We start from the raw sequence: 25,625 nt of genomic DNA, 5'->3' as shown, positions 1-25,625 counted from the left end.
GGTAAGTATACATGGAAAAAAGTTTACAGATCCCAGCCTCAACTTACTTATTTGGTCAACGTCAACTTCTCCAGGGGTTGTAGGGCATGATCCGCCTGACGTATGATACATCTCCACGAAAGTGGGCGCAGATGAAACGGTCGGTACGCAATAATACATGTATACCAGTACTCATCTCTTGGTCGTGTGGAATCTCGTATAGGAGTGGGTTACCAGTATGAAGCTGGTCTGCGGAAGAAACCGCGCCCTGCAGGCTACTTACGCGTCGTCCTCGTGCCCACCAACACTCACTCCCGGAGTCCGGGTAAGTTGGTAATTAGGCCACGGCCCAGTCCACTTGTACGTCAAAACTTTTGTATTCAAAGTGCTTCTCACAGTTCTGCGATGCGTGTGCTAGATGAAAACGGAAAAAAAAAAGAACTCGATGTAGAATTGGACATGCGTTAGGAGCCTGCTTTTAACTCAAGCATTTCCATCACTTTGACGGTGGCAGCGGGCACACAGGCCGGCTTTTATACGAGGCCGGGGCAGATTAGGAGACTTTGATCGCTAAGGAAAAGATTGTCCCGAACTTCGCTTTCTCGTTTTGTTCTAGCGGCATTTTTTGTCCGCGTGTGCAAGTGCCGTCGCTCTCAGCCGCACTCTTGTTGCCATTCTTCGGAGGTAAAGACTTCATCTCATGGCATGATATATTTCATGGCATCTCGGACTTGCATCGTAATTGCGCCGTTAGAAACGTCGAGACTGATCCACTTTACTATTTATCATGCTGACTGATCTAGTCTCCTTAGACCTTCAAAGTGACCGGACTGCTCGACCAACGCCCGTTTCTCTGCTAATGGCAGTTGGCTCACATGTCTGTAGCTACTCTGCTTATCAAGACGTAAATTTAACCTTTAGAGCATTTTGAACTTTCAAATTTCTGATGCTACCAAGAATGGGTATCATTATCGATACACTCCCAAGGCTACTGAGTAATGAGACGATCTCCTATGGAGACGACGCAGGGTAGACCTCGTATTGCGCAGTAAAGCTGGAGCGGGTGAGTTTCCGCAACCCGCCCGCGCTTCCATCACCTCGGGAAATACTTTATGATACTTACCAATGATGAGGTCAAGATGGCTGCTGCACATGCATTTATCTCATTCGTTACCTCTTGACACGGCCGTGTGTTTTCAATTCAACGGCTCGCCAGCTACCTCACATGACTAATTATCGCAAAAATCGTTGTGGACCACTCTTCAGCTCAAATGAATACTTAATTACGGAAGCTGTTTTGGGTATTGATGTCACAAACTAGAGTCTTTGTAAATTCAAGGATGCCATCCCAAGCTGTAGTGTTCACTGTTTGGCACTGGCCTCCAGCATATATGATCTGCGTATTAAGTAGTACTGTTGGACGTTCAGCCGCATTATCCGCAATACGTACCTGTTGGCTATGTGCATATTACGTGTCACAGACCCACCTATCTTTCTTTTGGTGTTAACATTGACACCAAATCAAAGCCTCGAGAAAGCCGCGAGAAAGCCGCGAGAAAGCCGCGAGAACATCGTCCGCACTATCCGCTCTCAACTCATCGCCAGGGTACTTTGAAGCCTCGTTCAACCGCAGTATCCGTAGTATCCCTTGCAATGTAAGTGAAAGAATGCGCCGCCCCCAGTCCGCCCCGGAGCATGGGTATATCTGCCGGGATCAAATTGGGCCCAACTCTTGCGACATTCTATCTGCTGCAGTACAACAGTTCGAGAAGCAACAACCTTTCAGCGCCACTAGTCAACCCGCAATGTGTGCGTAGATCTGAAAATTTGCCTCTTCGCTCAACTAGTAACATTCCCCTCATACCTCTACGGTTACTCGAAAACATTTAGATTATCAATAGTGGGCCAGATTAGATGATTCTTCTCCGAATGAGGCCATGATTCGTTCAGCTGTGTCATTACCTCTCGCCTTACTACGCATTGTCGGGACAGATTCGGCGATGGCAGGAAATTTTTGATATAGAATATTAAATTTGCTGTTGGAGAAATGAAGCGTCCCTCGAGTATAAGAAGACTAGAAGCGCCACAATACTCTACATATTGACACATGCAAAACTGCAAACTCGTCTTGTCAAGTTATGACTGAGCTGGTGAAGATGAATACAAAGGGCCTGACACGAACTGGTCTAGCACCTTCACATGAGGCATCCCACCCTTCACCAACACCCATCACAAGTGTAAATGATGCACAAAAGAGACTTCCCCGAGGGGTCGCTGAGATTGAGCACGTGGTGGCTAGATGGAACATGTTTTCACTGGTATCGCTCTATATCAGGTCAGTATGGTGTTTTCTGGCTAGAGGGTGCTTCGACAGCATAGCTGACAGTACATTTGCTAAGCTTTTATCTTCTGATGCTTTGCGTTAACCTTGAGTCGCAGGCAACTCGGCCACTTCAGCCGTTTGCCTTGAGCGACTTCAAAGCGCATGCCTTGGCACCCGCCACCAACGTTGTGGCGACCCTCATTGGCGGCGTGGGTAAATTACCCATTGCCAAGTTCTCTGACTTGTGGGGGAGGGATCTTGCGATTCTATTCTGCGTTTTGCTGAACGTGATTGGTTAGGCTACATTTATACGGGCACTTGGTGCTATGCTAATAAGATACAGGACTGATTGTGGCAGCTTCGAGTCAGACTGTGGTTCAGTATTCTATTGCTCAGGTAATTGTGTATGACTCTTGCGTTGCTGCAATCCGCTTACATGTCCTGTTTTTTGTTATTTCGTTATCTTTTTTTCATTAGGTTTTTCAGACTTTAGGCAACGAAAGTATCGGTGTTCTTCTCAATATTGTGATTACCGACATCACATCTCCAAGACGAAGAGGCTTTATGTATGCTGCTCTTGCTACCCCGCGCATACTTACGACCTTTATTGGCCCAACCGTGGCGGAGAAGTTCTTGAAATACAGTACCTGGCGTTGGGGCTTCGGAACCTTTGCCATACTTGTCTTCTTGATCTCCTTGCCAGTGATTGCCATCATCAGGATACACGTGATTAGAGCCAATGGAAGTGACGAGCCATTGTCGAATGAAGAGAACCAACAAGTTCCAGCTCGCTTCAGTGATCGATCGTGGAAGGATTGGGATGGTCTGTGCAAAATTGTTCACGCAGGCCACTGAAGTATACTGATACTAACCCAACAAACAGTGCCGGGGTTGATTCTGATTGCTGCTGGGTTTACGTTGATCCTTCTTCCATTTTCGCTTGCTTCTTCACAAGCCAAAACGTGGCAGTCCCCCAACATCATTGTCATGCTGGCGATCGGCGCCTCATGTCTGATTTCTTTCGCCGTTTGGGAAACCCTTTCGCCTTGGCCGAGCCTCGTTCCCTCTTATGTTCTTAGAGACAGGACTATACAAGGAGGCTGCCTGACTTTCCTCGCACAATGGGCGGGCCTACGGTACTTTACTCAAAACATGCAATCATCGATGTTATGTTGACTCTGAACCAGTTGCTATGAAGCTTATCTTTCGTCATTCTTACAAGTGGCTTTCAATCAAAGCGTCAAAAACGCCGGATACATAAAAAACATCTACAGCCTCGGGACAGCCGTCTTCTCTGTTCCAATCGCCGCGTGAGAGGAAGCATCTACCGCTTGGCGACTATGTGTGACTAACTTTTGCAAGATTCATCTCCTATTACGGACATTGCAAGTGGATAGCCATATCCATGTTGCCAGTCAAAATTCTAGGAGCAGGGCTCATGATTTACTTTCGCCACCCAAGCCTACATGCGAGATACATGGTAATGTGCCAAGTTCTGGTAGCTTTCGCTGAAGGCGCCATTTTGATCTCGACGGAGACGATCATCATGGCCAGATTGGAGCACGGTGATGTGGCGACAGTCTGGGCTACCATGACCTTGTTTCAGTCCCTCGGCGCGTCGATTGGAGGAACCACTGCCGGGGGCATCTGGGCGACAGACTTTCCTCAGCTCTTGAAAGAAACCCTGCCCGCAGAGAATCGGCATGAAGCCGCCAGGATTTACGGTTCCATCAGGGAACAACTGGCTTTCCCGTGGGGCTCCGCTGCTCGGCGCGCCATCAATTACGCGTACGCGGAGACACATGAGAAAATCTTCTTGGCATCGACTGCCATCTTTGCGGCGTCCATTTTGTTTCTGCTCATGTGGAGAGACGTAGGTCTGGATAAGAAGGGATACTGCAAAGGGCAGGTCATCTGAGCTTGCCTGTTGGAGCGAGAGATCCTGGCTGGCGGATCTCCAAAACCAGTCAGCTATATTCTAGAAAATGATGTGTATGTGTCTGGATGCGTTTGGAAGCCCTGTGAGAATTTATCGGTATAACTCCAATATTTCCTTGAATATACATGTGCTTCCGCGCTCCCTTCTTAACTACCTTGCACGATAGATGATTTCGACAGTACCCGTATAACGCTTGTACGACTTCAGTGAAACCGCCATCAGGCCAGACGCGTATGCAAATATAATGTCTATTAGTTTGAAGGCAAATTAAAGTGCTGATTCTACGCAGCTATAGATGGCTGGAATGTTGTTCCAACGCCGAACGATCCAGCATGCCCCAATTCGAGCAATTACAAATAGAGCGAGGGTAATACAAAATGAGTCTGTACGACTGTTATAGCTTAGCCACGGTAGGAGTATGCTTACTTCGTATCCTGCAATCTGTCCAAATGATGACTTATTGAAAATTTGCGGCTCATAGTTCTTCATGCTGAACGGATACTGCGCTAAGAATACGCGTTAGCGATGGGTTACGGTTCCAAGCTTGGCCATTCCCTGTCTTCGTGTTCTTATCCCAGGGCTTCTGTTTAAATTTGTTTGCCAACAACAGCATGTCATGCAACGTGATGGAAAGGTCTTCAACCACGGCGCGGCGATGCCGACGAGCTGTTGCGCCGACGGGCAGGTGATCTCCGATTGCCTCTTCGTCTGTCTGGTGATTCCTTTGACGAGCTTCGGCTCCTCCGTCCATGGCTGCGTGTGCGGCTCCGGCTCCGGCTCCGGCTTCTTGATGTTGAATAACTTCGGGAACGGCTAGACGCAGCTGATGCGGATGAAGATCGACCTCTACTACGAGATCTACTTCTCGAGTCTTGTCGGCGAGCCCTTTTGGGGGCCGGGGATTCATTTCTGTCTCCCCGTCGCCCAGATCGATTCGAGTCTCGCCGGGGTGAGCGAGAATGGGACCTCGATCGCTTCCGTTGTTTGACATCCCGTCGTGGTGAGTCTCTTCGTCGACGCGGAGGAGTGCGCGAACGACTACGCGAAGAAGAGCCAGATCTAGACGATGAAGTAGAGGGGGATCTCTGGGGTCGGCGGTCACGTCCTCGTCCATGCTGAGGCCCATCTCGTCCGCGTGGTACGTAGCTATCGCCATTATACGAGCTCCTAGGTCCACGGTGTCGCGTATCAGGAGATCGTGACCTCTGCGCCGTTCTGGGGCCGCCGCGGTTGTCAGGTCCACGGTCATTCCAGCGCCCTTGGCGATTATCAGCTCGGTCTCGTGGTCTATCTCTTCTTTCTTGGTCGTGGGAAGGAGGCATATTACGGTCGCGTCGGTTGGGTTCCTCGCGGCGCTTTCTAGCATCATCGCCCGCTTTGCCCTGCTCCAGCTTCAGTGCATTAGTATAGTGACAGATTGAGAGTTCTGTTTACCAACCTTTTCTTGCATGAGCTCGAGTTTCTTTGCTTCTAGCAGCTCTTTAGGGACTCCTTGTGGGCTGTCTTGGGCACTGAGAAATAGCTTCCATAATTCTCTACAGAATGTTGCAGTATCTTTGTCAAGAAATCCGGTGAGCTGAATCTGCAGTGCTTTGATGTCGGGCTGAATAGAGGTGCACAGTTAGCAGAGAAGGGAAGGCCCAGAACCAGGTACGTACGTATCTAGGTCCATCGACCAGGTTGAAGCACATTTCGATAACGACATCGTCTTCGTTGCCCAGAATCTCGGAAATGCGACTGGCAATCCATCTGCTGAAAGGTTAGCTCACGCGACGAGCTGGTCGGTCAGTGTTTGCGGGAAAGACGAACTTCTTCATGACACCTAGATTCACTTTTTGCATGTCCACCTTCTTGCTGAACTCTGGTGGGAATTTGGTCGTCTTTAGCAACCGTGCATCAGTTCTCGACGCCATGATTGCAGTTGTTCGGAATCGAGATTTGATGCAAGAAGGATAAAAAGTTTAGTCGAGAGCTGTAGCACAGAAACACTGTTCAGCAGCTAGCTACGGCTCCGAAAAGTGGAGGCTCCCTGTAGGCTCGTCTGCGGCCTTTGACCAGCAGTTCTGTCTCGATGGCAAGGGACCATTGAAGAAGATCTCATTTAGCAGCTATAAAACTTTTTGAGTATATGGTTGTGTTCCAATACCATCTCAATTCTTTGCTTGGCTTAAAGCTGTCTCCGAGGCTGCCTCATGCCACAGTGGCAAACACCCATCCAGGCAAACCCAACGACGTAACTCAGCACCCCGCAACTGCCACCACACCGTTCCCAGCGACCAAACTTGCAGCCGCCATCTTCTACACTTCCAGTTCTACTTACATGTAGCATGGGCTTACCTTTGCCAATGAATAACTTACACGCTCCAACAGTGCCCGCCGGGCCTACAAGCGCGCCTACAGCCAACGGGACCAGCAATCACCTCAGCTTCACAGAGCTGCAGCAAAAGAAGGACAATGTTGAAGCTGAGCTCAAAGCCCTCGGTAACGTTCTCGATTCTGTACGCAGAGAGGCTACGTCGGCCGATATTTCTGCGAGACCCATTGCTAATGAATAGCAGCATGGAGTTGACATGGACACGCCGCTTCTGACAAGAGACGGATTCCCGCGCTCTGACCTGGATGTTGCCCAGAGTATGCGGACATCTCATTGACCGACGAGTTTCCATCTAACAAGTGTGGTTAGTTCGAACTACAAGGGCACGAATCATACGTCTCAAAAATGACTACAAGGAAATCATGGCAAATGTTGAAAAATTCTTGCACGAGCATTTTGCGAACGCTGCGGAACACCCAGAGTCTAGCACGCCAACTACAGCATCAAGTGCATTTGAAGTACTGCCTGACACCGGTGCGCAGTCTCTCGACCCGCCGTTTGCCAAGGTCGACGGCGTTTCTCCCAACAGCCCTGCAGAGCTAGCAGGTCTCAAGGTCGACGACGAGATTCGCAATTTTGGCTACGTCAACTGGTCAAATCACGACAGCTTAAAGAAGGTTGCGGAATGTGTCACGGGCAACGAAGGGGTACGTTTCCCTAACTCTACATGAGAACAACTTTTCCTAACGCCGCAATGCAGAGGAACATCTTTATTCGAGTGACCCGACCCTCTGGTGTCGCCTCACGGGAAGAACTGCGGTTAACTCTCACACCACGACGGGATTGGGGGGGCCGAGGCATGTTAGGCTGCCACATCACGCCAATATGAGGAAAGCCAGTGTGTCTGTGTATGATAACGTGAAGCTGCTACAGAATGAGAGTTTGACCTTTTAAAAATCAGCAATGAATGTGCGAGGGACTGGCTGGCGCCTTGGGGCAGCTTGCCCAACGGCTATTGGTAATCAGGCTCAGCTTAGGCAGAATGGCTGCCTACGGCCGGCCTCTTCTGGTCATTTGGCGGCTGGAACTACCGGCGAAGTAACCCAAGTGAAATTAGCTTAGGCCTATATGTTTGCCTTTATCACGCACACAACGGCGGACGGGTTGCGAATTGGGCTCCCAAACACTGAGCGGCTACATGGTCGATTCAGTTGGATGAGTTGGGAGCCGAGGATTGTGCAAAGACTTCGTGTTTGGCATCAACGTAGACGGCGCTGGTTTGGTAATAAAGGATGCAAAACACCGAATCCAAACAAGTTTCCTCGGGCCATACCAATAAGGAACAATGCGTATAACCAAATGCAGGCCCAACAAGGCGTTGGATGCTCAAGACAAGGCAAAAGGATGGCGTTATGCAGGCACTTTAGTGGGCTGTTGGCAATCTACAGTGGGCGATTAGCGCCTTAATAATTACTGCCAGACGCCTGGCCGATGGAAGTAGGCATCTGTGAAATGATGTCACGTGCACGAACCCGCCCCCCCGGCGACTGAATTTTTTCGTTTGATAATAACTCCCTTGCCCGTCCCTCCCCGCCGCCAGCAAAAACACCAAGGTTGACCGATTTGTGCATTTTCAACCCCCCAGCCGCAACCGCCTTTCTACGATACCCCCCAGGTAAATTCTTCTCCCGCCGGCTCCTCCACGCTCCTCGGATCTCGATTCGACCCGAAAAAAGCGCCAAAGGGCCTGCTTTCCTCCTGTTCTGCGAGATATTAACGCCCCTCCAGAACCCCGCCTTGTTTACATCTTTCACAACTGGTCCTGTACCGCCCATTTTTTACATCTCAAAATGGCTGAGCAGCAGACTCCCACCTTCAAGCTCGTGCTTGTCGGTGACGGTGGTACCGGCAAGGTGCGTTTTCACGACGACGACGACTTTATTCTGGTCGCAAACGAATGCTGCCCCGCGAAGATGGATGCCGGCATGATGTCACCGCTTCGTGCCGCCACTTGACCTGCAGCTCGTTTGATCGCATTGCCCGCACCATGCATCATTTTTACTAACGAAATTTCTTCATGCAGACCACCTTTGTCAAGCGTCACTTGACTGGTGAATTCGAGAAGAAGTATCTGGCTACCCTCGGTGTCGAGGTCCACCCTCTCGGCTTCTCTACCGTAAGTCGCCAGTCGCGAAACGAACAGCTACGACCGCAGCAACTAACAAGTCACAGAACTTTGGTCAGATCCAGTTCGATGTCTGGGATACCGCCGGTCAGGAGAAGTTTGGTGGTCTCCGTGACGGATACTACATCAACGGCCAGTGCGGTATCATCATGTTCGATGTTACCTCGCGCATCACCTACAAGAACGTCCCCAACTGGCACCGTACGCGCTCAGCATTCCTTCCCCCAGCACCCGCGGCTCCCAAGATGCTAATTCGTCGCAGGTGATCTCGTCCGTGTCTGCGAGAACATCCCCATTGTTCTCTGCGGTAACAAGGTCGACGTGAAGGAGCGCAAGGTCAAGGCCAAGACGATCACTTTCCACCGCAAGAAGAACCTCCAGTACTACGACATCTCTGCCAAGTCCAACTACAACTTCGAGAAGCCCTTCCTGTGGCTCGCCCGCAAGCTCGTTGGCAACCCCCAGCTCGTCCGTATCCCCGTACATGGCTGTATTGATAAAGCACGATGAAGCTGACCACAGACTATAGGAGTTCGTTGCCGCCCCTGCCCTGGCTCCTCCCACCGCCCAGGTCGACAAGGACCTCCTTGCCAAGTACGAGGAGGAGATGAACCAGGCCGCCACCACTGCCCTGCCTGACGAGGGCTCCGATGACGATCTGTAAACGACTCGACACAGCCGAGCCGTACTACGCGCCAATTTCGACGTGTATCACAGAGACATGTGGAGGCTCACCCGTCTGATGTGAGACACGTTGATGGCCGGAATGACCACTTTACGATACAGGATGGGAGAATGTTCAGAATATGAGGTACATTGAGCATGGTAATACCGTTCGTGTCCCGCCTGGGGCAGGGAAGGGGAATAAAATGAGAAAGGAAGCATAAATTGCTACCGACCGTGGCGATACATTTAGTTAGACTCATGATAAAATTCAGCGCACCAGGCGCGTTCGCTTTGGCAAACTCTTTTGGCGCTTACCCTTGTGCGCTTAACGTTTCGTCTCTCTCTACTGATCTAGTATGCTACTAGCGCGCCTACCCTATAGGATGGACCAGGTCATCGCCGCGCGCGTATTACTGTTTATGATGCTGGTTGCGTGTGATTTTAATTAGTTGCTCCCCTTTTGTACTGTCTCTCGCCGTCGGAGTAAGACAGCGTTGGACTAAGATTCGACGAATGAAATTTCCACTACTTTCATGGCCGGTATATATGAAGAAGAAACAGGTCGACATCCTTATCCACTCTCCACACATGGACATGGTGTAAGTGCCAAGATTCGAACTACTGCAGAGAAGCAGACCGAGTCGCCCGCCCCAACGACAGCTTTACCGGGGTCATGCGAGGAGTAGATGCTTTCTCCGAGTCTGAAAGTCACGGCCAGATACTACGAATCGGAAGAATAGCAGCAAGCAAGCTGTCATGCATTGCGACGAGCTGACCGCCAAGGGGGCGACAAGGGCTCGACGCGTAGGTAAAAACAACCTTGACCATCACAAAAAAAAAAAGACAAGAAACAAATACAGACGCACCAAGAGTGCAGCCACAGAGGGGGGCCAAGACATACAGAAACAGTCCAGGGATTATTGGGGAGCGTCGGACGCAAGAATGCTGGCTGTTGCGCGAGGGCGGCATGTCGTCGTTGAATACGGATAAGAAAGGGCCATCTATAACTAGTCGGAAAAAAAAAAATAAAGAGGTTGACGTTGGGCACGCGATGCTCTAATGTAACTGAGTACGGAGTACGGAGTAGTGTGACAATAACAGCTTTTTCATAACGACACGCCCTCCCAGAGACGAATAAGGAAAAAAAATTAAAGAGCGTGACCAGGCAATATAGATAGGTAGCTAAAGAAAACAGATGGCTGAACTGTTTAGCAACCCAAGGATGAACGCGTCTCGCGTGTGTGCTTGCGGGGGCCAGTTTATTATGATTATTATTATTATGATTATTATTATTTTTGGAATCGGTGAGAGAAGCTCAAACCCCTGCCAGGCCTCCACACAGCCACTCGCCCAATTAGATTTTAATATAAAATCGAAATACAGAAAAGAAGGAATCAATTAAAAAAAGAAAAAAAAAGAAAAAGAGGCTGGGGAGGGGAGTTTGAAATTCTTTTTTTCGGGGTTTCTTTTCGGTTGGGGCCCGCCCGGGGAGTACTGGGTAATAGGGTATATTTGCGCGGCGCAACAGAAAGAACTTTTTTGCTTTCAACAAGAGATCAGAGTCAGTTTGAATTATACAACGATTGAAGATGAGGAATGGCGTAGAGGGCAGGGCGTACCGGTCAATCAATCAACTCGATCCAAGAAATGCCTGCAGACGCAGGTCAAAGAGAGAGAGAGAGGGAGAGCTGTGACGAGGCGTGTTGCGTCACCCTCCTGCCAAAAATTAATTTGGCGGTTAATAATTTTTTTTGTTTCTTTTTTTACTATGCCTGATCCATCATCTCGATCAAGAACCGGGCCGCCTCGGGAGCTCGCCTTTCGTAGTCTCCGTGAACCAAGTTCCAGATCATCAAGCCTTCCTCGCAGAAGGTGTCGCCGCTGTTGCAGATGAAGAGCGTCTTTTCGACCGGATAGTTGGGGATCTTGTTGTTGTGTTGAACCTTTCTATTCCCCCTCCCAAACAAAATACGTCATTAGCCAAAATGTCAACTCGCAAGGTCAATCCCCGTCTTTCTTTGTCATTTTCTTCCTCCTCCTCTTCTTCTTCTTTTGTTCTTTCTTTTCTTCTCCTCTTCACACCTCGTCTCACGTACCTAGGGTCTCCAAAAGTCACGACGCCATTGACGCGCTCGAGGATGTCGGCGTCGAGCGTCTCAAAGGCGGCGTGGACGGCGCACGCGCCCTGGCCGTAGGCGGCGACGACAATCTTGGACTTGCGGCAGGCAAAGAAGGCGTCGGTGATGAGATGCTTGAGCAGCGCAATGGCCTTGTCCTCGGTGCCCTGGGCCTTGACGTTGGGGAAGATGCCGCCGTTGTAGTTGAGGCCCTGCACGGCGACGTTTTTGACGCCGTACCGCTTCTCGAGCAGGGCAGCGAGCGCGGGTCCGGGGTAGCGTCCCTGAGGAGGGTAGGAAAAAAAAAAGAGGAAAAAGTTAGCTTGACATGTATTTGGATATATAGATATTGTTATCCATGTATATAAATATCCCATTTGGGGATCTTGTAGCTGGTGGGGGGAGGGGGGTGCTTGTGTGCATGTGCGTATAAGTGCAATGTGTCGTGGAAGAACCTACAACATTGCCCATTTGATAAGTATTGCGGGCATAAAAGAGAATGACGTCGGCGCAGCCGTTGAGAAGGAAATCGTTGCGCCAGACGGGCGTCCCATCCCCGGGCGTACCCCGTTCAACCTCCTCCTTGGACGGGACCCAGGGCGTCTCGTTCTCGGGCCACGAATCGACGGGGGCGGCCGCGGCCCACACGGGGAGGGAGAGGAGGAACAGCGGCGCGACAGCCTTCATGGTGACAGCCGCGAGAGGGAAGGGGCGGGGAGGGTTTATTCGTCGGTAGGCGTGCTTGCAATCGGCTCAACCTCTGACGAGTGGAAGAAAAGCAAAGGAGGCTCCTTGTGGTTGCGGGCGCGCGTCGGAACACAGAGGATCTGTGAATATGATTTTCTGTAAGTGAGCGCCACGGAGGAGGGGGCCAAGACGCAACTGGGCACGCTCAGAAAGCCAGTCGTGGCTGCGGTCAAGTGGACAAGGAGTTGTCGGTATCAAGATGGCATCGCAGTGATGGTCTTTCATGCGTGTCCTCTTTGCGTTTTGGCAATGTGAAAGTTGTGCGGCAGAGATGCAAGCCCGGGCTCGTGTAGTCGAGTTGAATTTTTTTTTTGTGTGTTTCCAACGGTTTTTGGCATAATGAGTCATGGAGGCGTTATCACTGAGCAACGCGGCCAGGGTGTCGGTCGCTTGCTCGTCTGATTGTTTCCTTTTGCCTTTCCATGATGGAAACGGTAGGGAAGTGAGTGAGCCAGATACCATGATGAAAGACGACGGTGTTTCGGAATGTCCTCCTCCTGGACGCCCCGCGGTGAAGAGGAAGAGAAGCTGACATTGCGATGAGGTCACTGCGGCAACGATCGATTAGATACTTGCTCAATTACACTAGCCTTGCTAAAAAAGAAGGAGTTACGTCCTGGTGCTGGGAGTTTGATATGAAATCATTGGCTATTGGCCGTGTATAAGTAGATGATGGTGTACAAGTGCTTGTGGGCACTGGTGGTGTAAATGGGGAGCGAGAGCTTGATACTTGCAGACATTACGGCGACTGCAGTGGAGGGTCCGTTTTTGGCTGGAGGGGATGGGGGTTGGGAGATGTGGAGAGGAATATACGCATGCATGAAATGAATGAACATGGCATCGGGAAAGGAGGTTGAATAGTTGTATTATTAGCTTGTTGACGAGAGAGCCTCAGCCTATGGGGGATAGATAGTATGTGTGGGTGTGGATCGGCAAGCAATTAGATGGCATAATAGTGCGACTCAGATCGATCTACAGACCATGTATGGGCAGTCTTGCATTTGACTGGACAGCCGCTCGGTACTAATAAGAGACAAGAGTGTCACCTCTAGGCTGGTCGATTCAGTGACATGTTGTTTGTTTCCATCAGTAGTCTGCTATACGAGGACGAGGACGAAGGTGATGCACGTGTCGTCCGGTTATTAGGGGCAAGGATCGGGATTTATTAGCAATAGGAGAGTTGGAGATGGACGCGTGCCGGGTTTGACATGGGCACAGATGTGGCAATTGTTTTTTTTTAATTGTTTTTCTTCTTTTTCTTTTACCTTTTCCTTTTCTTACTTTTCTTCTCTTTCTAAAAATCTAATGGTAATTCATAAACCATGTCGAATTGACGAGGGTGAAAAGGTGCAGGCCAGTTCTTCAGAAACTCTCCGTACTGGTACATCCGCAAAAATAATCTAATACCCTGCCTGTATCCGCGGGTGGCTGCGGAGTCGACGTGTGCCTTTTCTATATTTATTATAGTGGTAAAAAGTGGCCTCGCGAATGTACTGATAATGCAAAGGCGAGCAGCGGTGCGGCCCAACGCGTCTTTGACTCTCGATTCCTTGTTTGGGCAGAGAGAGGCACGGGACGGGACGGCATGGCAGGGCGAACAGATGGGAGGGACTTACTTACAGGCCATTCGTACCAAGGTAAGTAGGCAGGTAGCCACCTACAGTAATTAAGTTGGTGCCTAGATCCTACGGTGAGTAGGCAGGTGGCAGGTAAGGTAGGTAAGCAGTAATAAGTAGGTTCAGTATTCGTAGGTGTATCCGTACTCAGTACAAAAGCGGCGTGACCTGATTTGGCGAGTCCGGGTGCGGTCCTTTTTGCTGGCGGAACCCAACCCACCGACGCGGGTAGAGGCTAAAGCCACCGCAGCGCGAAAACCCCTGTAACCTCCTCCCCCCTTGTCTGGCGTAGGGGCGGGCACTGCGTGGTCGGGTTTTAGGTGGTTACTTGAAAGCTAAAGTGCCTGCTGGGTTAGTCATGTTTTAAAACTAATAATAATGTAAATAATGAGCCAAGCTGAACCTGCACGGGGTGGGCGTGTTCTGCAGTGGACGAACCACACACGCGCGCACCTGTACCTATTTGCCTATCAGTGCCTTAGTAGGTAGGTACTGCTAGCAGAGGTAAAGTACCTCGGCCAGTAAGCTGCAGGGCATTCTCAGCACATCAGGTAGGCTGGCATAGGTACCCAAGTGCCTAATAGGTACCTACTAGGTAGGTAAATAGGTAGGTACCGTACCGAGGCAGAAAGGGTCATGGACAGGTAAACATGGTAACAATCAGACTTGGGAAGGAGAGAAAAACAAATCATCAAAAGTTATATGAGTGCCCCAGTACAATTCATTCCTCTCCTCTTCCGCTGCCTCACTCCCACACCCATGTCCCAACCAAGCGCTCTCTCTCTCTCTCTCTCGCGCACACACACACCCTCCACACGTCCACGTCCACGTCCGCAGAGACCCACCTCTGCTACACGTCCGGTGGAACCCTCGAACCTCGTCCATGCTTCTGTTTCTTTTCCGACTCGATATCTCACTTCTGTCTTCTCTTTCTTCCCGACTTGACTTCACCTTCGCTATTGTCTCTTGGCTTGCCATCTTCTTTCTCCTCTGCTATCACAAATCCTCCTGCCATCAACACCCCTCTCCCGTGTAGTAATGCCTGCCGCACTTTAAAGCACAACCACCCCGTCTCGACAGTATCCGCCACGACTCTGCACCGCTTCTTGCACCTCTTCTCTCTCCCGCCATGTCCAACTCGCCTTTAGACTCCTCCCTGGCAGCCCCGAAACCACCGCATGACCCTCCCCCATCGCCTTGTCGACATGATTTCTCTCTCCTCTCCCAGGATACGACGCCTGCTGCCGCCGCCGAGCCGCTGGACGACGAGCCGGCTATGGAGAAGCATCCCAAGGGCAAGCGGAAGCGCACCGCGTATGTCTGCTTCCCCTTCATGCACAAACACCGCCCTTTGTGCATTGCCCATCGATTGACTGACACGCGTGATCCTCCATCTAGTGCCAAGGACAAGATGATCCTCGAAGAAGCCTACAAGGCGAACCCAAAACCCGATAAGCAGGCGCGTCTTGATATTGTGAACCGCGTTTCCCTCAACGAGAAAGAAGTACAAGTATGAAATGAGCCGTGCTGCCTTCTCCGATTAACACGCTTTACACGCGTGCAAAAATAACGCAAATGGACAATTGTTGACATTGTTGTTTTGCAGATTTGGTTTCAGAACCGCCGCCAAAACGACAGACGAAAGTCGCGTCCGCTCTCACCTCAAGAACTTGCCGCTCTCCGGTTCAATGGCTTGCATGGAGTCTCGACGGACCCAATGGCCGTTGCTGCTAGCGTGTCTAGTTCCGAAATGCCGGCCTCCATGTCCGCACACGTCCTGCCCGAGGCCCAGGCCATCTCGCCGCCACGCAACTCTCCTCAGCCTGTCCCGGCCGCCGCACAACTACTCACAGCTACCCCCAGAGCTTCTGGGCCCGCGAACCCTCAATTGCCCGAGACGACGCCCGAGAATCGAGATCTCTCCTCTTCTCAGAGCAGCCAGGACGGGCCACCTTCAGTCGCCCACTCATTTTCGAGCTCTGTAGGCTATCTTGCCAACCGATGGAACATTGGCAGCTCATTTTCCACGCCTGCTGGCCAAATTCGTGACGCCGATGATTCTCCAAGGTCCGTACGCGCTCTACGCAACAGCAAATTGCCGTACACTAACCAGCTTCATGACAGGTTTTTCGTCCCATCCTCTTGCGTCTCTGACACAACTCACAATGCCAGCCAACGGCAGAGTCAATCCAACGTCCGGCTCTCTTTATCGTTGGAAGGAAAAGCTGAGCTCGTTGATAACGCGTCCTCCCCAACGCGTCCTTCTCCGCAAAAATACTCGTCTGGCCCGGATTTCCCTCGCCAGCGCGGCCTGAAGCGAAGCTACAGTGCTCTCCCTACTGTGACCCTCCCTCCCATCTCTACACTAACCAGCTTTCTGCCGCCCCGTCTTGCTCGTGGCCGCTCACGAGATGTACAGGCCTGGCAGTCGTGTGCTGATTCGGAAACCCGCGATGAGCTGACAACACACGCCGAACACGAATCCAACGGGTCTGCCGTGGCTGCCATTAGCCTCCTCCGCTCCACGAGTGGTGTCTTGCAAGCGAGCAACTCAAAACGCAATACGCCCGTGTCAACACCTCGCGACGGCCATTACGCTAAAAAGGCCAAGTTTAGCCGCGCCATCTCCAGCGTTGGCCGCTTGGAGCACACGGGCAAGGAGAATGACGAACTATTTGGCAAGGGGGATGCCAAGGTGAAAGTAAATATCCTGGCGTCCCCGACCGACTCGGACAAGGAAAACTGGAGCCCTGATGAGGATGGGAACGCGGCTGTTGGGGGCTCCCGCCGACCGTTGCCCCCGGCTTCGACCAAGCCCAAGAACCCCCGGCGGCTTGGACGTAATGTGCTGCAGAGCCGCAGCCCTGGCAAGTTGGGCGGCCGTGCCAACACGGCTCCGTCGCGGCCACGCGGCATGAAGGACAGTGTCGACATTTTCGAGGATGAGGCCACCCGCGTCTCGCGCGATGCAGATGTCGAGAAATTCATGCGTGGTCAAGTGAGCCCCAGCAAGAAACCAGACATGGACTGTGTTGCTGGCCTGCTCTCTCTCAGCCAGGGAGCATGGAGATGAGCAGCTGCGCGACCACGGAGGTTCGAAATTCTTGCAACAGGAAATGAGAATCTGCCCGGAACCTGGATGCATACGTCAAAGTCACTGGTTGACTGCCATTATTTCCCGGGAAGCGAGGTCGCTTTCCCGACAGGACACGAAGGAACGAAGAATCACAGAAAATTTTAACAATCGAATTTAGCTTTTTCAAGGCGCGGTTCAGCGAAACATCTGTTTCTTGGTATAAAAAAGGACATGACGGCGGTGTATTTTTTTTTTGAAACGGCATTTTTCTTGCCATGCGCGCGCACACCTCTCTGGCAAGGCTGTGGTGAGTTGCGGCATGCTAACACTAGAGGCGAAGACGCGATGTCTTGTCTTGGGGTGTTTTGCAACGTGTTGAATGATTTCTCTTTTGCTCTTTCTTTGATCTCTTTGGTTTGGGGGTTGGGGTTTCTTTTTCCAGTTTTCTATTTTGGTCTATTGCATGGAACAGAGACGACGTCTTTGGCGCAAAAACACATGGTCTGTGTTGGGAATCTGTTTTTTTTTTCGAAGCGACGTCTTGTTAAGCAGGAGTGAGTTCGTGTACATTTTATTGATCTTGCGAACAAAAACCTTTGTCTATCTGTCGGGGAGCTGCTGCGGCCATGTTTGGACAAGTAGGATAGTTTGCTTTGTTTTTTCCATCTCCGGATGCAGAAGCGGGATAATATATTGTGCGATTGGACACTCGTTTGACTTGGGATTTGTTGTGAATATTTTTCCGTGCAGTCGTTTGCGCGTAAGTGGCAAAAAGTGTGCAATTCAACAGACAGTGTGATGAGAACGTCGGCTGGAAGCCAGACGAGAATGGTGAAAAGAAATGAGAAGAGGAAAACATCAAGAGAATTATAGACTGAGAGACATGAATCACGGGGGAGAAAAGTCAGAAAGACGGAAAAGAAAACTCTACTCCAAAAAAACGTCAATTTCAATAGTCAAGCAACGACACGACTCAATCCCGCCAGGAAACTTGGACGACCACTGCATTCGATGCCTGCCTCTGGATGTTGTTCGCCAGGAACAGTTCAACACTATATCACTACTCTACCCAACAACCTTTTACCCGAAACGCCTATAAATGGAAAAAAAAAGAAAAAAAAAAGGTCACAATCATGAAAAACGTGTGACAAGTGAGGAAAAAGATGAAGATTAAAGGGAGAAAAAAAAACAATCAAATATGCTCATGCTAATATGTAATGTAATTTGCAGATCGCTGAAATATGCCATTTGTCTCATGTTCATAGGCTGGCCGGGACTGCTCCCGTGTTCCTTCACAGCCCGAGCATGCTCATCTGTCTGCGGATGGGACTCGTGCTGACGCTTCCGTCCTCGCTGGCGTAGTAGGCGCTGTCCGTGTCAATGTCCCAGGCCTCTTCGTCCTCGTCGTCGTCGTCTTTGGGCCCGTCGCAATCATCATCACAACCACCTGCACCTGCGGCGGCGGCGCCGGGCTCAAAGGGCTTCTGGGCGGCGGCGCGGGTGTTCCAGCGGAGAGTGCGGCTGACGCTGTCGAACCACTCCGTGTCGGTGCGGGTGACGGTGGGGAAGGGGTACTGGGAGGCGGTGATTGTGACGTGGTCGCCCTGGCGCAGCTCGATGCGGCCCTTGCCGTCAAAGGCGCAGTAGGCGGTGGCGCGCGAGGTGCGCGGGACGGCGACGCGCAGCGCCATGGTGTCGGACAGCACCATGGGCCGGAAGGAGAGCGTGTGCGGGCAGATGGGCGTGAGCAGGATGGCGGGAATGTCCGGGTGGACGAGCGAGCCGCCGGCCGAGAGCGAGTAGGCGGTGGAGCCCGTGGGCGTGGAGAAGATGCAGCCGTCGGCCTGGACGACGGTGAGGAGCTCGTCGTCGCCGTAGAGCTCGAGGTTGGAGACGTAGGGCGAGGGCCCGCGGTCGATGACGAGCTCGTTGAGCACCTCGAACTGCTCGCCGCCGCCGCCGCCGCCGCCAGCCTCGGGGGACGATGCCGACGCCGACGCCGCGGAGGACCCCCGCCACACGGTGCAGGTGAAGCGCATGCGCAGGTTAATCTTCATGCCGTCGTCGCCCATGACGCGGTCGAGGTGCTGGCGGTAGCGGTCAAACTCAAACGTGGTCATGAAGCCGAGGCTGCCGAGCGAGAAGGACAGGACGGGGGGCACGACGCGCTGGAAGAGCCACGAGGTGAAGAGGACGGTGCCGTCGCCGCCGAGCGTCAGGACCAGGTCAAACGTCTCGGGCGCGGCCCAGCAGAGGTCGGGCGTCCAGTAGCGCAGCATGTCGGCAAAGGCCGGGTTCTCGGCGACGAGCCGGGCGGCGTCGAAGCGGCGGGCGGCGCGCAGCTTGGCGTCGACGTAGACGTTGACGCCGACGTGGGAGCCGTAGCGGGGGGTGCGCAGCAGCCAGCCGGCGAGCTCGCGCGTCAGGTGCACGAGCTGGTTGTCGCGCGCCTTGGTGACGATCATGACGCTGCGCACCGCGCGCCGGACCGGCCGCCGCTGCAGCTGCTTGGACACCTCGCGCACCGACGTCGCCGTCTGCGCCAGCCGCGAGTGCGACATGGACGCGTCGTTCTTGATCTCCTCGAGCACCCGCTCAATGTCGACGGCGTCGTCGAAGCGCTGGTGGTAGAAGCACGGCGACTTGAGCGCCGCGAGCGCTGTTGTCGTTGCCGTTGTTGTTGCCGTCGTCACAGAAGACCGCCGCCGCCGCGCGGCCAGGCTGTTGAGCGCGTCGGCGAGCTTGAGGGACGCCGCCGACAGCGGCGGGTTGGGCAGCGTCCCGTGCATGCTGGCGGCGGTGGAGGACGAGAGCATCCCGTCTAGGGAGAGGGCATCTTCGGGCTTGGGATTGCTGCTGCTGGTGCCGCTGCTGGTGCCGCCGCCGCCAAAAGCCGAGACGTCCTCGGCGACGGCGGAGGAGGAAGAGGCCGGCGGCTGGCAAAGCATGAGAGGCTTTGGAGTGAAGCGAGTTCTAGGCAGCCTCTCGCCAGTGCTGGTAGTGGTGTTGCCGCTGCTGCTGGTAATGCTGGGCGGGAAAGCGCTGCTTCCGGGGGAGAGGGCGTCGTCGGAGATGCTGGCGGCGGCTGTGGCGGAGCTTGGGGCGATGGTGGTGGAGGCTGACACGGCGGCGCCCCACGCTGTCGGAGATGGCAATGGTGTAAGAGCGGCGGTCTCGCTCTCGACGGTGGTGGTGGTGGTGGTGGTGGTAGTAGCGCTTCCTAGTGCGGGCACGGCGGACAGTGGCGTCTTAACCCGCGGCTCGTAGCCCAAGGCCTTGAACGTGTTGATGAAGGAGGGATGATGCGCCGACGAGGATTTGGGCCGGCGGTCTAGAATGGAGCTTCTGGTCGTGGCGGCTCTAGTCGTGGGACAGACGTTGTGCGACAACAGCGCTGGGTGGAGAGCAGTGGGAGAGTCCAGTGCGACTTTGTTGGAAGAAGCTGGTGACGTGATTGGAGGAATCATTTTTTTTTCTTTCTTTTCAAAGGATTCAAAGAGAGGGGAAATGGCAGCGGCTCGCCCGTGATAGTACTACTCCGAATGAGTATGGGGGCGTTTCTGATGGTCTCTTGCCCGTCGGACTTGAATAGCGTAAGCCGGATTGGTAACTAAAAGCGGCTTGGATCGAAACACAAAACTCCGTCCCGAGACCAGGATGAGTTGGCAGGCTGCCAGCCTGTCGCTCCCCCCCTTGTTAGTCTAAGCCCGAGTGATATCATGAGACAGGAATGAAGAAAAAAAAAGACGCATCACGCTTACACTTGCTGATTCGTAGAGTGGTGGCTGCAGTGGTGAATGGGGAGCGGATAATGTGTGTGTCTTCTTGGCGTATGTTGCCAAACTTGTGTGTCGTTTGTCGTGTGACGAGCTCAAGGTTGATTTGAGTGTGGTTGGCGAGTTTTTTGGCGTTGTTGAATGAAATTAAATTAGATTAAAAAAAAAAGTTGAACCGTTGTTGGTCAAGAGGTAACCAATGCAGATGCAGATGCAGATGATGATTTTGGTAAAAAATGCTGAATGCTGAATTTTGTTGGCCTTTTTGTTTCCCATCTCGAGTCAATTCATTACTTACCGAGACGTAAATAGCTGACTGACTGACTGACTGACTGACTGACTGACTTGCGTCAAAACAAAATGGGAACAAGGACCGTGGCTGAGCTTTGTTGTCGTCAGAGACACAAGAGGGGGGCTTGTTGGTTGTTGTGTAAATGTCCTCGACCAGCGAATGAAGAAGTATGAGCAATGCAAGAAGATGTGCAACAAAAAGTTTGAAAAAGGAACAAAAAAAAAGAAGAGAGGATATGAAGAGCGAAAGATGCAGAGCAAAACTGTACAAGCAAAAACGAATGCGAAAAGCTAGACAGAGATCAACTCTGGCATGACGGTTGCGCAAATGAACAAGATCTCGACTCGGTCGGGTCTACTAGGGCACCACTGGGATAGATCGACGACAAAGAAGGAACGGAATCGACCACTACGAGGGTGGGAAGAGACCTTGATATTAAATTGATCCCCGTTTTCGAGAGACCCAACATAGGGCTTCCAGTCTGTTTTTTTTTCCCTTGTCTCCCTTGCGACACAAAACACGCTCCTCGCAATGTGTTTTGCCGCGGCCCGTCGCGGAAACAAAGGCTAAGCTACATTGTATTACCGAGTTGTAAGAAAAATGGCCTCTCTCTCCCACTCTCTCACGCTCTCTCTCTCTCACCCACTCTCTCTCCACATCTCTACAAATCTCTTCATGTAAACGCCACCCGCCGAAGCAAGTCACGGAACGACCGCCCCTTTCCTCGGCGGCGCTATAACTAAACCGGGACCTGAGACGCCGCAAGACGGAGCAATTGCCCACCACCTCTTTGTCGAACCGCCTGCCCCTAAAATCACAGGTGCTGGGCCGTTGTCTTGGGGGAACGGGGGTGCAACGTCGGCGGCCACGGGTCGTTCTCCAGCCAGGGGGCGGCCAACATCAGACGACCCCGGCGAAATGCTCTTACACGGCCTGTGACAGCCTGACAGAGAGCAGAGCTCACTGCGGGCCTCATCCTCCTCCTCCTCCCCCTTCCCCCAAAGGTGATAAGACTGATGATGATGTGTGTGTGTGCCGAGACCCTCTTCTGCCGACGTGGGCATCATGCCGTATGCTATAGGTCTAGGCAGCATGGGCATCTGTAACGACGCTCTTGAGCTGGGTAGGGGGATGATGAGCCCTTTGTGTTGGCTCTTCTTCTTCCTTTTCTTTATTTGCTTCTTCTCTTGGTTCTTCTTGCCCTTTTTTGCTCCGTTGCCATTGGCCGAGGTTGTAATATGGCCCAAAAAGGCTGATTTGGCTGATACTGATACCAGGGCCACACACCAAGGGGCAATAGAATTTTTGCCAAGTTACTGGCCAAAACGGCTTGGCCCCCGTCGAATCGAGGTATAGCTGCGATTGTATTAAATAGCCGGATTGCCTTTTTCTGCTGCCCGCCTGCACTGATTTGCAGTTTAACCTTCTACAACGGGACCGTGTGGCGTTTTGGCTGCTGCTGCTTCTGTTTCTTCCCCTGCTTTTTTTTAGTTGGTGAGGCGCTGTAAACTTTCTTAGTAGGTACCTACAGCGTGCGCCCGCTCCTTTGCACTTTCAAGGAAGAAACGAAATAAAACATGTCATTTTTGTTCTTTCTTTCTTGTCCTTTCCCTCTTGTTTCTATTTTCGTCCATCCTTTGAGAAGAGAAAATGAGCCGAACTCTTCTGTCCTTTTTGCATAGCCAAGACCCCTTCCGAGTTACATCCAAGCCCTCGACGGACAGGGACCTGGGTACCTGACGGCGAGGTGAAACGCCTCCCTGTGGGCAGCGAAGCCGCAACACAAAACGCCCACGGTCTGGCGCGCGCCTCCAACACCCGAAGGGGGGGGGGGGGGGGGCGGCGCCATCTGTTGATGGAACGGCGGCGTTATTAGTAGATCAGGCCAAGGGTCGAATCGTGCGCTTGAGCACAGCCAGCCCGTGGCAAAGGAAATAAGCAAGGTAGAGAACGGAGGAGCATGGTGCTTGGCGGGGAGGGAGGGGGGGGGGATGTGCCATGCGTGAGTGAGGCAGGCCTTTTGCCACCTTGTACCCAGCAGGCATTCTGGCATTGTTGTTGTTGCTATACATGTGACGCCGTTTCACCCACTACGGCTGTCTGATATGACTTTTCATCAAATGACTAGTCAACAGAGGAGAATCTAACAAGTCAAGAAAAACAAAAGTGATCAAAGATTTTGCCAACGCCTTCTACACCCCAAGATTCCTCTTTAGTCCTTTTTTTTTGTTGAGCATCATGCTATTCTGCTCCATTTTGCATAAAAGACGTGAAGCAGGCGTCCCTCACAGTCGTCCAAGTGAATGGCGAGTGCCCGTAGCACGTTGCCTCATTTCTCTCCCCTCTCCCCCTCCTCCTGCTCCTGCTCCTGCTCCTCCCCCATCCATCCTGCTCATTTGCCACGTCTCCCTACTTCCAGGACAAGTCTCGCGCGATCTTGGTCTCCATGACCGATCGGATAAAGGCCCGGATGCTGGCGGACTCGAGCCCGGTACCGGCCATGGCCGTGTCCTCCTCGTCGAGGCCCTGCCGCGCCGCCGCCGCCCGGCAGCACGCCTCCTGGCCCCTCTTGAGCACCGCCTCCCACTCGTCCACGGTGAAGGCGCCCTGGCTCTCGGCCAGGAGCAGCTCGTCGTCCGAGGTGTAGCCCAGGACGTGCAGCGACCGGGCCGCGTCGGCCTCGCGCGCGCTGGGGTCCGCGACGATGACGAGGCCGGCCTCGTTGTCCGCCGCGCCCACGGCGAGCGTGACGGCCGTGGCAATCGTCTTGAGCGGGACCGCCGCTGTGAGAAGGCCGAGAATGGCCGCGTGCAACAGCGCGGGTATAATGGCAAGGTTCTGTCCACTCGCAGCGTCAGTTACTAGTAATGGGAGTAATGGGAGAGAAGAGAAAGGGGGGGGCCAGGGACGGGGGGGATATGATCAAGGGCCCGTAGATCGTAAACAAGGACGAGACGCACCAGCTGAGCTTCAACCACCTTGGTGTTTACATAGGCGTTTTCCGGCGTCTCCGTGACTTGTAGTGTTATTTGAATCATGGACCGCGGAAAGTTTCTGATGGGGATGAGCTGCCGCAGCGCTCGCTGCAGAACAGACTCTAGCAGTCTCTCTGCCGTGCCTGCATTCCGTGCAAATTTTTGTCAGCCTTTTAATAACATTTTTTTTTCAAAAAAAAAAAACAGGACCAAGGCATGTGTGTGAGTCTCGCACCTCCGACACCTGCCGCAGGTCGCACATTGACGTCGACGACGGCCTCAAACGGATTCTCATCACGTCGTTGGGCCTCGAGTGGCCCGTTGACCGCGCCCGTCACCGTGTAGCCGCCGTATGAGTATGTTGCTGAGCCGTCCGCCTTGGGCAGCGGTGTCAGCTCGGCCGTTGGTTCGGCGCTTGGTGCCATCTTTTCCGCGTGTATAATGAAAGTTGTCTGAAGCTGCCTTCTTGGCTTGGGCAATTTTCAAGTGACGGCGGTTTGCATTTTTCCAGGTGGGTATGGCCCTGTGGCGGAAAAGTATCTTTCCAGCTATTTAGCGTGCAAAGGTACTTTGCAACGGAGAGTGACTGGGCATGCAGCGGCGATGGCATACTCAAAGGAGCAGAACTTACTATTTGTATATCATGCGGCGGTTAAAACCGATTCTTCAGCGTCACTGTTATTGTGCTAGTTAAAGTGAACGGCTGCCTTTGTACGGCTCAACATGTTCGCTTGAGAGCTGTTCATGGTGCAGCTCATTTAATATGTTTTCATTGTAGGCAGCTACAATTGAACAGTATCATATCGAAGAACCCGATCAGGTTATGTGAATTATGACTTGTCGAAAATCTCTCCTTTGCTTTTGATATAGCCCACCAAAAGTCTGCCTGGGTTTGTGCAGTCTTTGTTCCCGTCTTGGCCCATTTACATGCACTCTACAGAGGACGCTACTAGAGAGCCTACGCAACTATTTTGGTGGGTTTAGACATGATGGAATTAGTTAGTGCATTGCAATTCGTGGCTTATCCAAACGCACCGGATAGTCGTCATGTGCCTGGCGGAATAGCAAAGCATTTCCCAATCTCACAGCTGTGCCGCCGTTATGGCTCGATGAATCGGCTTCCATCTTGAACGCGGAGAGAAAAAAATGCCAAAAAGGTACATAAGCAGAGGAGGAAAATTCCGAAATGGCAAGGAGATCCTGTAGGACACAACCGTAGTCTTGGGAGGGCTACACGGTACCATTGCATTTTCGCCGTTGGTTTTAGGTATGTCGCTGAGCCATTTGGGGCCTGTCAAAAGGGAGACCGTCGTGTTGCGCACACTCTGCCTGATGGGCTTCTCACATCACGTGGACATGGATATTTCCAGCACGCAACAGCATTTGGAAAGAAAGCGGCCATTTCATGTCATTTTTCCGAATATCTGGTGAGGAGATATAGGTGACGGCTTCGAGACCCTGACGTGGTGGCTCTTAGCGCAATTTTCGTATGGATATGCCCTGTGGCGTTTTTGGCATGTGTTAGTGACGCCTGCTCGGGTCGTGCCAGGTACCCATGAGCTTTCACTCGCAGTGTTGTCACAGCTACTCCGTACTCCGTACTGCAAATCAATATCAACC

The 25,625-nt window shown here is 52.4% G+C and overlaps 8 protein-coding genes across 8 annotated transcripts; 4 read left to right on the top strand and 4 right to left on the bottom strand.

Moving 5' to 3' along the window:
• Positions 1-3,848: 3,848 nt before the first annotated feature.
• V2A60_000125 (uncharacterized protein) lies at positions 3,849-4,220 on the top strand (the record flags this gene model as incomplete). The annotated part of the gene is made up of 1 exon (XM_083251496.1): positions 3,849-4,220. The coding sequence occupies one exon, from the start codon at positions 3,849-3,851 to the stop codon at positions 4,218-4,220; it is 372 nt and encodes a 123-aa protein (XP_083107622.1).
• A 496-nt stretch (positions 4,221-4,716) lies between these two features.
• V2A60_000124 (PWI domain-containing protein) lies at positions 4,717-6,154 on the bottom strand (the record flags this gene model as incomplete). Its single annotated transcript, XM_083251495.1, has 4 exons — positions 4,717-5,616; positions 5,680-5,844; positions 5,900-5,990; positions 6,051-6,154. 4 exons carry the CDS (start codon positions 6,152-6,154, stop codon positions 4,717-4,719), a joined length of 1,260 nt encoding a protein of 419 aa, XP_083107621.1.
• Positions 6,155-6,586: 432 nt separating this feature from the next.
• On the top strand, positions 6,587-7,444 carry V2A60_000123 (uncharacterized protein; the record flags this gene model as incomplete). The annotated part of the gene is made up of 4 exons (XM_083251494.1): positions 6,587-6,739; positions 6,800-6,872; positions 6,925-7,262; positions 7,316-7,444. 4 exons carry the CDS (start codon positions 6,587-6,589, stop codon positions 7,442-7,444), a joined length of 693 nt encoding a protein of 230 aa, XP_083107620.1.
• Positions 7,445-8,405: 961 nt separating this feature from the next.
• Positions 8,406-9,404, top strand: V2A60_000122 (ras family-domain-containing protein; the record flags this gene model as incomplete). Its single annotated transcript, XM_083251493.1, has 5 exons — positions 8,406-8,468; positions 8,639-8,731; positions 8,788-8,941; positions 9,003-9,220; positions 9,270-9,404. 5 exons carry the CDS (start codon positions 8,406-8,408, stop codon positions 9,402-9,404), a joined length of 663 nt encoding a protein of 220 aa, XP_083107619.1.
• A 1,768-nt stretch (positions 9,405-11,172) lies between these two features.
• V2A60_000121 (uncharacterized protein) lies at positions 11,173-12,210 on the bottom strand (the record flags this gene model as incomplete). The annotated part of the gene is made up of 3 exons (XM_083251492.1): positions 11,173-11,353; positions 11,503-11,807; positions 11,983-12,210. The coding sequence occupies 3 exons, from the start codon at positions 12,208-12,210 to the stop codon at positions 11,173-11,175; spliced, it is 714 nt and encodes a 237-aa protein (XP_083107618.1).
• A 2,805-nt stretch (positions 12,211-15,015) lies between these two features.
• Positions 15,016-16,959, top strand: V2A60_000120 (homeobox domain-containing protein; the record flags this gene model as incomplete). The annotated part of the gene is made up of 4 exons (XM_083251491.1): positions 15,016-15,200; positions 15,285-15,396; positions 15,493-15,953; positions 16,011-16,959. 4 exons carry the CDS (start codon positions 15,016-15,018, stop codon positions 16,957-16,959), a joined length of 1,707 nt encoding a protein of 568 aa, XP_083107617.1.
• Positions 16,960-18,254: 1,295 nt separating this feature from the next.
• V2A60_000119 (ATP-NAD kinase-like domain-containing protein) lies at positions 18,255-20,429 on the bottom strand (the record flags this gene model as incomplete). Its single annotated transcript, XM_083251490.1, has 1 exon — positions 18,255-20,429. The coding sequence occupies one exon, from the start codon at positions 20,427-20,429 to the stop codon at positions 18,255-18,257; it is 2,175 nt and encodes a 724-aa protein (XP_083107616.1).
• A 3,010-nt stretch (positions 20,430-23,439) lies between these two features.
• Positions 23,440-24,430, bottom strand: V2A60_000118 (exosome non-catalytic core subunit RRP46; the record flags this gene model as incomplete). Its single annotated transcript, XM_083251489.1, has 3 exons — positions 23,440-23,868; positions 23,991-24,148; positions 24,241-24,430. The coding sequence occupies 3 exons, from the start codon at positions 24,428-24,430 to the stop codon at positions 23,440-23,442; spliced, it is 777 nt and encodes a 258-aa protein (XP_083107615.1).
• Positions 24,431-25,625: the final 1,195 nt, after the last annotated feature.

The sequence above is a fragment of the Cordyceps javanica genome, chromosome 1 (genome assembly GCF_051103115.1).
Source record: "Cordyceps javanica chromosome 1, complete sequence".
NCBI classification, from domain to species: Eukaryota; Fungi; Ascomycota; class Sordariomycetes; order Hypocreales; family Cordycipitaceae; genus Cordyceps; species Cordyceps javanica.
Note: the sequence above shows the minus strand (reverse complement) of the source record. Positions and strands in the feature narration are given on the sequence as shown.